The following is a 10,723-nucleotide window of genomic DNA, read 5'->3' as shown; positions in this document are numbered from 1 at the left end:
TCAATGTAATTTTTCTTCGCACTCGATTCCCCGAATGAGTGCCCAAAAACTGTTGGGCGCCAATGTGACGCTTGGAGTGTTTTACCCGGAGGTAAAACGTAATGAAAGTTCTATTCACTATTTTTATTCCTGCACTGTAATCCTTTTGTATTTTATTTGGTTGTCACTCCGACCTCGACTAGCTTTGGCGGTGAGCTCACGGGGGTTTCACTCACTCGGAGGGATGTTATGAAGGATATGAAGGGTGAAGGTGTTATTATTAATCACTCGCGCAAATATGAGGTAAAGCTACTCATATATTAAATAAACGATGGCAATACACGATAATGATTAATGGGTTGGTATAACGCGTTGCTATTTTTCCGACTTGACCGGGACTTTGACTCGTTTCTCTTATTGTATGGCGGAAGGCCTGAGCTCAGAGATCCGCTCTGTGTAGCTCCTGATCGTACTCTGCCTCTTTCAGAGTCCCCGAAACTCGTCAAAGCCCGTCAAGGGCCAAAGTTTGCTGAGTTAAGCAGTCTCACGTTTAGCTTTACCAATACTACGTTATGTCGTCATTGACATAAACTAAAACAGTCAAACACTTCAGTACACCTGAACTAGACTCTGCCTAACCGTGGGACTGCTCACCAAGATGTCCAAATGACATCGTGGGATTGCTGACCAGTGTCTGAATGACAGGAAAGAGAAATCATATTTCTCGTTCCCAACATTCAGACACTCGCAGATTTAAAATTATTACAACTGAATCGACGTATTGGTCGATCCCAATACGTCGCACACAGAATTATTATTTTTTGAAACATTCGTTGTTGATAAATAAAAAATCAAAATTATTTATTCTAATTTTTTTTTACCTGGATACGTCTATGGTTTCAATATCAGGGGTCATTTTGGAAACCGGTCCTTATGTGCAACGCCATCTATCGGAATTCTACAAAATTCGAGGGAATTCAAGGAGTTTCTAGAAAATTCGAGAGAATTCAAGGAGTTTCTACGAAATTCGAGGAAATGCAAGGAGTTTCTAGGAAATTAGCGGGAATGCAAGGAGTTGCTAGGAAATTCAAGCGTATGTAAGGAGTTTCTGTGGCCATGAACGTATCCACGTACAATTACAGCTGTATCAAAGATACAGTCACCTGCAATTTTTTTAGGCATGTTATCAGTTTCTAATAAAATTCTGAACATGAATAAATTTATTACGATTCCCACCAAATGATTTTTATGGTTTAACATTGGTTATTTATAAATTATTTATAGAAAACGCTCGTGATTTTTTAAAATTACAAGTTTTTAATTATTTCATCAATCTTCTTCCAAAAGTAAAATTTCTAATTTTTTTCAAATTAAAAAAAAATTCTAACGATTCAATCTTGAGATTCAAATTCAGACCTGCAAAGTTTTAATAATAAAATCATTGTAAAATTTTAGGAAACTTCGGGTTAAACGGAGCTTAAATGAAAGCTCTGATGTTCGACCACAAAAGTAGAAAAGCATTTCCTGGGAGAAAAAATAGCCCAAGTACTTGAATATCCGTGATACTCATCTCAGACAACAAAGAGCGGCAGAAGCATGAGTAGAGAGGAAAGAACACGAAAGAGGGAGGAAATTTATCTGAACAAAAATTTTACTCCAATTCCAGGACACCTACCTTCCTACCTATATAATCATTTATCGGCACCTGTTACTCCTTTTGAAAATATTGAGCCTGCACTTTCATTGGACGTCACTAGAAGTGTCGCCACCTTCCCACAACTTCAGATTCTGGAGAGGAATGAGGAAGTCGAGGTCGAGGGCACCGTTGAGGATCACGTTGGATCATACATAGAACACGAATTTCAATTCTGACTATTTAATTTATATTTCAGTGAAAATGAATTCTTAGGTGAATAATAATAAATTTGTGTGATGAAGTTAGACTGTGCGTCAACGTTTATCAACCGAAGGTTCTGATAAAAATTCTCTTGTCGCTGATTCTAACCTAAACAGTAAACATGGTGAAAGAGCAATACCGGGCTACTGATGTTGCTCGAAAAATGTAAGTATTATCATTATTTTAGAGTTTAAAATATCGTTAATTGCAAAACTTTGATCATCAAACACCAATTTCGTTGGGTTTATCACAGAAATCAGAGCAGTTTTAATTCAGTGGTAAAGTGAACGAAATCAATTTTTTCTCAAAATACTTTTTTGAGAATATTGTAAAATCCAGTAGAGATAGCATAATTTTCGTAGATACCTTTCTTGTAGCTTTCAACTTGCTCTATGAGAAAGGTCTTGCATCAAAATGTTCTTAACTCCCTCAGATTGTAAATTATTTATGGAAAACTACCTCAGAGATAGGTTCACTTACCTCATTTCATAACTTGACGGATTTATTTATCTGAAAATATGAAAATTTAATGCCCGCCACCTAAGAATAATATTGAATAATCCATAAATAAAATGAGAATTGTACTGATTATTTCACCTTTTAATAATATTACTCGTGTACAATCATGTGATTAATTATTTTTCCTATTAATCGACATTAATAAATAAAAAAAATATGGCCCAGTCGTCCAGAAATTAGGGGTTTTGGGTGTATTCAACTATTTCTAAATTTAATTATTCTTTGTTTTATTATTTTTACTTCAAATCATTTTTTCTGCTAATTAAAACATTCTTGAAGGTATGGAAGCTATCATATCCCCATTTACGTGATTCTTTCATTTTAGATCCTACCACGAAACACGAATTTCCAGAAAACCTTCCAGAAATTGGCCTGTTCACCCTACGATCGAAAAAAAAAACCTTTCTAGCTTATATGATTGCAGCCCTCGCCTTCGGCGCGGATAAAAAACTCATATTCGCCAAAAAAGTTTTGTTCGACCTAATGAAATGTACTATTTATGTAACCTATCTTCTCAATTCTTGAATTATTTCGCTAATGAACGATGCCAAAAAAAATTTTAAGAGAGTCTCCTTGTGGATGCAGACATTATAGAAAAAACGGCCTTTTGAGGTTTTACATAAAGTCACTCATTTCTCAGGTTTGGCAACAGAATAATCAAATTAAAAATTCAACTCGAATCTTTCAACACATCTTAGTTAAATTATTGAATTATCTTGATAATGAGAGATATTACAGACAATGTCAGGGAGCCTGTTATCAAGAATTTTCATGCCTACAAAAAAAATCTCGATATTCTCCCGCAAAATTCCTCAATTTCCGTAGGAAATCCACTCTTTAGCACAGTTTTGGGATGTTATAAGCCACTGCATTACAAAAACTGATCACGTGGATAATTCGCCACAACATTTATTTCCATTCCTATTCAAAAATATAGTCTTATTATGCTCATATTTACTCAGCGATTCAATTGTATTGAATGAAATTCTTCATTTGAAATTTTTGTGTTCTTTTCAATGACAATAGTTGAATTATAATAAATACATAATTTATTTATTTCAAGTAAATTCTCTACTGATTAGAATTAAATGAAAGGTTGATTTAACACTGAGCGAAAAACGAGAAAATTCTCAAATAAGTCCTACTTGTGCCAAGAAAATAGTTTTTCGAAAATTATCAAAAAAGGATTTTTTTGTGCCAAACATGCAGAGTGCGCCGAGATGAAAAATTTTTGTCGCAAAAATAGATTTAGTAGTAAAAAAAATGCATTCTCTGTACACATAAGAAATGTAATTCCTAGCACTACTCCTTCGTTATTCGATACTCCCATACGTATTTTGCTTCCGAAAAATGTTTGTTTCATGCGAAACTGGGGATAGTTTTTCATTTCGGCTATCGAATAATCACAGACAAGAAATGAACCCTTAAATAAAACAATAATGATATGATAGTAATCTTGTAAATTAGGGACAAAATATTTCTTGATAAATTTTCCTTTATATAAGATATTTTCATCCTTGAAAAGCACCGTCTGGTGTGAATTATGCACCTCTTGAGCCAAATATTTCGTTGCTGTCGAAAGCAGAATAATTATTGAGGTTTGAGACTTTTAAATTCGAACCAAACAAATTCTTTTTTGGCAATTTTCAACTAGCGATTTTGTTGGCCCAAACAAGACTTGTTTGAGAACGTGTTTATTTTTCTCTCAGTGCATGTTGATAAATTTGTTTGCTTTGCCATTTAAACAATTATTAAATTTTTTTAATCAACGAACAATTTGTTTATATGAAAGAAAACGGTTTATTTGATTTGAAGAAGAGCGCAAATAAAAATTAAGTTCAAGTTTGAATAATAGCTTCATCACGAGCTATTTGAATGAATCCATTCATTTTATTCCAATAGAGTTTCTCCAATGCGAATAAAGCATTTTTCCGGATTTTATGGACTGGAACTATAAGTGCTATATCATGCCCGGACTATCTGCCCGGAGTACTCCATTTAGCGGTCTATATATTTAATGTTGTGAAGATTATTACAATTTGTTGTTATGTTAGACTTTCGTGGGCCTGATTTTGGATTCTGTGTGCCAAAATATAATTAAAGACTTAAATTATATAGAAAAGTTATGAATTCTACTTGTCATGAAATAAGCTGTAATTAATTGTCTAGTGATAAATTGGGATAATAATTATTACTGTCATACACAGCGATGGAATCTTCAATTAGCACATAAAAATCAAAAAGCATGTTGTATTTGAGTTCCACTTCCTTCCAACCTTCTACTGAATTCCTTTTAGTTAATCAAATTTTTGGTTATTTAGCTCTCATGTATCATTCGGCGTGGACAGTCGTCACAACATTGAACGGCAGGCGCATATTCATGTTGTGGCAAAGCCGTTGTACACTCAGGATAATCATACTCCACTTCCCTATGGAGTACTCGACAAACGAATGGTAAGAACATATTCTTATTGTTAATGGTCCGACCGGGACAATGATGTAACAGTTCTGTTATTTATTTTAGGGTACTTGCTCAAATGCAACACCCTGTGGCACTTGTGGGAAGAACCTCAGCGAGTGTATTGGACACTTTGGGTACATTGATCTTGAATTACCAGTCTTTCATGTTGGCTATTTTAGATCAATCATTGGAATTTTACAAACAATTTGCAAGGTATGAAGTCTTAAGAATTTCCTAAATTATAAATTGAAACATTATCGATAATCGAATTGTCGATAATAATGAATAATAGTAAGAAATATTATAAGAATAGACCTTTATTTCCTTGATGCTACCTTTACAGTTTTAAGCTCAAACAATGGTAAATACCGCCGTTAACAACACTCTAATAGATTGATTGTGCTGTCTCATTAGATTAACAGTAGAGTAGTAATAATAACAATATCACATTTGTTAAATTGTTCAATCTGATATGTCCGAATTAAATTATTATGATATTAATCAAATTCAATTTACAGTCTGTTGAAACTTCTTTTCGATACTGTTTCGTAGCACTCTCTCCTTTTTCCATTGGCTGCAATCATTCGAGCCGAAGCTTATTTCTGTGCTTCTATCTCTCCTTCTTCGTAGCTCCGGTTGCAAATCATTCAGACAGATGTTAAAGACAGAACTAAGTATAGATTCCTTTCATTATTTCGAAAAATTTTGCTTTCTTCCATTTTCCTTCCAAGCTTCCCTGTGTTCATCTTGCTGAATCCTGTTTGTCTTGCTACCAGTTTTTTCTCCTGTTCTGACCAAATATTTCGCCCCCTCGTCGTAATTGGAGCTAGATATCCCTGAGTAATTGCTCGCTAAATTCTCATCACCCTTGATTATATAAATTGACAAGATTGTCGTCGTCAGATAAAATCAGATATTTTTACTGGAAATAGTAAATTATTAAATCATAGCAGCAATGGATTTTACTCAAGCATTTTAATATACTTTTTGTTCCACGAATAATTTCAGAAATGTTCTCACGTAATGCTACCGGAAAGAGACAAAAAACTTTACTTGAACCGGGTGGTGAACCCCAACTTGGGCTACTTAAACCGCAAAGCCCTTCGAAAGGTAATTCTCGACAAAACCAAGAAAGTTACAATCTGCCCTAACTGCAAAGACCTGAACGGCATGGTAAAAAAAGCCGGTTTGCTGAAAATCGTGCACGAGAAGTACCGCTCAAAAAAGAAGACCGACCCAATCGTCGAACAAAAACTAGCCGAATACTCTAATGTGACGAAAGACAACAAAGAGGTGGAATCAATTCTTCAAGCTGGCCTAGTCAACGTCCTGAACCCCCTTGAGGTCCAAGGCATCTTCGAGCGCATCCCCCTGAACGATATTCCCCTCCTCCTCATGAACCCTAACTGCGCCCTTCCCAAGGACCTAATCCTCACTCGAATTCCAGTTCCCCCCATCTGCATTCGCCCCAGCGTAGTCTCTGACTTGAAAGCAGGAACCAACGAGGACAATCTCACCATGAAGCTTTCAGAAATTATTTTTATCAACAATGTCATTCAAAAACATAGGCAAAGTGGTACGAAAGTACAAATGTACAACGAAGACTGGGAATTCTTACAGCTCCATTGTGCCCTTTATATCAACAGTGAAATGTCAGGGATTCCTATAAACATGCAGCCCAAAAAATCTCCAGGAAGAGGTCTAGTACAACGATTGAAAGGTAAACAGGGGAGATTTAGGGGGAACTTGTCAGGAAAACGAGTGGACTTCTCCTCTAGAACTGTCATCTCCCCAGATCCGAACTTGAGAATTGAACAGGTTGGAGTTCCAATTCACGTAGCAAAAATCTTGACTTTCCCTGAACGAGTCAATCCCTCGAACATAGAGTTAATGAGAAAATTGGTTCAAAATGGACCCGATGTTCATCCAGGTGCTAATTTCGTACAGCAAGGACGAACACAATTCAAGAAATTCCTTCGATACGGAAATCGTCAGAAGATCGCTCAGGATTTGCAATATGGTGACATTATCGAGCGTCATCTCCGAGACGACGACATCGTCCTTTTTAACCGTCAACCTTCCCTCCATAAATTATCAATCATGGCGCATAAAGCAAAAGTACTAGAGCATCGAACATTCCGCTTTAACGAATGTGTTTGTACTCCCTACAACGCAGATTTCGACGGTGATGAGATGAATCTTCATCTCCCTCAAACCGAAGAAGCTCGCGCTGAAGCCCTAGTTCTCATGGGAAATAAATCAAACCTTGTAACCCCACGAAATGGTGAATTGCTCATCGCTGCAACTCAAGACTTCATCACTGGGGGTTACTTATTAACCCAAAAGGACACCTTTCTGAATAAATCACAGGCTTGCCAACTCGCTTCATGTCTCCTCGCAGGTCCAGACTCTTCGATGAATATCGACCTTCCCTCTCCAGCCATTATGAAACCCCAACAACTCTGGACAGGAAAACAGATTTTTAGTTTAATCCTACGACCAAACTCTTCCTGCCAAATCCTTGCTAATCTCAAAACTAAAGGAAGGGCTTACACTTATGATGAAGAACTCTGTATGAATGATTCTTACGTAATTATCAGGAACTCTGAGCTTCTTGCAGGAGCGATGGATAAGTCAACCCTAGGCTCTGGCGCGAAACAGAATATCTTTTACGTTCTTTTAAGAGACTGGGGTGAGGATGCTTCAACCATTGCAATGTGGCGATTAGCGAGAATGGCCAGTTACTTTTTGATGAATCGAGGCTTTTCTATTGGAATTGGAGATGTTACCCCTGGCCAAGGACTGCTTAGGGCTAAATACGAACTGCTGAGTGCTGGATATGGTAAGTGCACTCAATACATCAAGCAAATGGAAGATGGCCGTCTTCCTTGCCAGCCTGGTTTATCAGCAGAGGAGAGTCTCGAAGCCGTAATTCTCAAGGAACTCTCAGTAATCAGAGATCACGCTGGAAAGGCTTGCTTGAAAGAGCTCCACCATAGTAACTCGCCATTAGTGATGGCATTATCCGGAAGTAAAGGATCCTTCATCAATATCTCCCAGATGATCGCTTGTGTCGGCCAACAAGCCATCAGTGGACACCGTGTCCCAAATGGCTTTGAAGACCGAGCTCTACCCCACTTTGAGAGACATTCAAAGGTTCCTGCAGCCAAGGGATTCGTCGAGAACTCTTTTTACTCTGGACTCACACCCACTGAGTTCTTCTTCCACACAATGGGAGGACGAGAGGGGCTGGTTGACACAGCTGTCAAGACAGCTGAGACTGGGTACATGCAGCGAAGATTGGTCAAGAGTCTGGAGGATCTCTGTCTGCATTATGATATGACTGTTAGGAACTCCACCGGAGATATTGTTCAGATTCTTTACGGAGGAGATGCTCTAGATCCTACTTACATGGAGGGAAAGGACTGTCCTGTTGATTACAAACGAGTTCTTGATCATGTTCGAGCCAAATCCCCATGCAAGGATGAAGATTCACTTGATGGGCCTAGTGTTATCAAAGCAACCGTTCAGCTGTTGAATACCGAAGAGTTCTCTTGTCTATCTGAAGAGTTTAAGAACGAGTTGATTATGTTCCTGAAAGGGGTTTCAAGAAGTATCACGAGGTTTAGAATGCTTTACAATCCTAAAATCAAGGTTAACCAGCAATTGGAGAGGCTGACAGTGTCACAGTTGGTGGAGTTTATTCATACATGCAAGGAGAAATTCATGAGGGCGAAGATTGAGCCAGGAACTGCAGTGGGGGCGCTGGCAGCCCAAAGCATTGGAGAACCCGGAACCCAGATGACCCTCAAGACTTTTCACTTTGCTGGAGTCGCGAGTATGAATATTACACAGGGAGTGCCGAGAATTAAAGAAATTATTAATGCCAATCATAAGATTAGTACTCCCATCATTACCGCTGCTTTGGAGAATGAAAGTGACGCTGAATTCGCGAGGAGGGTCAAGGGGAGGATTGAGAAGACGACGCTAGGGGAGGTAACGGAGTATATAGAGGAGGTTTACCTGCCCGACGATTGCTTTTTACTTATTAAACTGGATATTGATAGGATCAAGTTGTTGAAGCTGGAGGTTGATGCCAACTCGATTCGATATGCGCTATGTACCTCGAAGCTGAAACTCAATCCTAAACATGTGAATGTCAGAGGGGAGTCTATACTGACGATCAATCCTAGTAGTCAGAAGCATAGTCTGAATCATGCGCTCATGTTGCTGAAAGAGTCTGTGCCCAATGTTGTTATTAAAGGATTGGCTACTGTGGCCAGGGCGGTTATTCATAATGATGATTCAAGTGGAAAGACAGAGTATAAAGTTTATGTGGAGGGGGATAACATGAGGGAAGTCATGGCGACCAGGGGTGTACTAGGTTGTAAAACTACGTCGAATAATACTGTAGAGGTGAGCTTTATTTTTTTTATTAATTTTTTTACCGTTTCTACGAGAAAATGTTGTGATTCATGTCTCTAAACCTCTTCAGTTGGAGAGGTAAATACACTTTGAAATAATGTCTTTTTATAATTTTACATTTTTTTAATATCCTGATTAGAGTTATGAAAGATTTTACTGACATACGCCAACACGAAATTATGTGCCCATTGTATTGAGTATCCAATAGTTTTCAATCGAATTGTACACGTCTCAAATTACAAAATGTACCGATTAAAAAACTCCATTACCTAGATTGAAACATTGAAAATTTTGAATAATTTGATGATAGTAATTTACTTATTAATTACTTCTTTCCATTGACACAGGTTTTCAAGACACTGGGGATCGAGGCAGCTCGTGCCACTATCATGACTGAAATTAAAAAAGTGATGGAGGGCCATGGAATGAGTATTGATCGTCGCCATCCAATGCTCGTTGCAGATCTTATGACCAGTCGAGGAGAAGTTCTTGGAATCACAAGGCAGGGCCTTGCGAAAATGAAAGAGTCTATCCTCAACTTAGCCTCAGTAAGTACAAAACCCATCTTCAACTCCTATTTAGTAACAATTTTCAGAAAAAAGAAATGTACAAAAATTAGTCAATAAACTTTACTCGAAAATATTGAAAAGTCTTTCTTCTACCAAAAATTATTGGTTCTTAGAAAATTACGTATGTTGCATTTACATGGAATTATCGCCGGCTATTTAAATTTTTTATATTGCGCCACACCCTAAAATATATATTTTTCGTAAATAATCAAGGCTTTTGACTTGATTTAGAGGAATCTGCCATATATGAATTTGAAGTTATCAATAAGATTTTGCGAAGAATCGAGATACGCGGTAGCGTATCGGCCAAGAAAAGTTTTGACCGACTGAGCAAAATATGAGGCCGAGAGCACCGCGTATCTATACACGACAGAACTTCCCCCTCCACTACCGCTAAATAATTTACATTCGATATAATGAAAACGGGACGACAAATCGGGAAAGTGTCATTAGTTACATTATATAAATCGCCTATGAGCTTTTCAACGGTGTAACTATGGTATTTTTTGGATTAACAGTAAAAAAGATAGGCGCATAACAACGAGTTGATATTCACATTCTCGCGATTCACATTATAAAGTGTGAGAATCAAGTTGTAACGTTGGCAGCGCCGGTCCAACTGAGCTTCATATCCAACGTTGAAGTGTTGCCACCAGTGCATTTGAATGTGGGTTGTGATGTTGTTATGGAGAACCACAGAAAATGTTCTTCTTCACGTTAAATCACTTATTAGAATGAAACGGAAAATCGACTCGGTGTTCTATATTGCTTTCTCTCGTCGAAAATTCGAATTTCATCCCGCCATATCTATATTCATATGCGGACCTCGGACATAATAGTATATTTTGATACAAGTGCGGAAAAGTGTTTTTT

General features: G+C 37.6%; 1 protein-coding gene across 1 annotated transcript in view; it reads left to right on the top strand.

The window, feature by feature from the left end:
• Nucleotides 1-1,586: 1,586 nt before the first annotated feature.
• The window catches only part of LOC107045517 (DNA-directed RNA polymerase III subunit RPC1), a 12,078-nt gene continuing 2,941 nt past the window's right edge, over nt 1,587-10,723 (top strand). Inside the window, exons 1-5 of the mRNA XM_015267819.1 lie at nt 1,587-2,041; nt 4,717-4,849; nt 4,920-5,069; nt 5,865-9,272; nt 9,629-9,829. Coding sequence (XP_015123305.1) covers nt 1,998-2,041; nt 4,717-4,849; nt 4,920-5,069; nt 5,865-9,272; nt 9,629-9,829 — 3,936 coding nt within the window. The 5' untranslated portion in view covers nt 1,587-1,997. The remainder of the gene's footprint in view (nt 2,042-4,716; nt 4,850-4,919; nt 5,070-5,864; nt 9,273-9,628; nt 9,830-10,723) is intronic.

This window comes from Diachasma alloeum, unplaced genomic scaffold (genome assembly GCF_001412515.2).
Source record: "Diachasma alloeum isolate Michigan unplaced genomic scaffold, Dall2.0 Dall_scaffold_00967, whole genome shotgun sequence".
Taxonomy (NCBI): domain Eukaryota; kingdom Metazoa; phylum Arthropoda; class Insecta; order Hymenoptera; family Braconidae; genus Diachasma; species Diachasma alloeum.
Note: the sequence above shows the minus strand (reverse complement) of the source record. Positions and strands in the feature narration are given on the sequence as shown.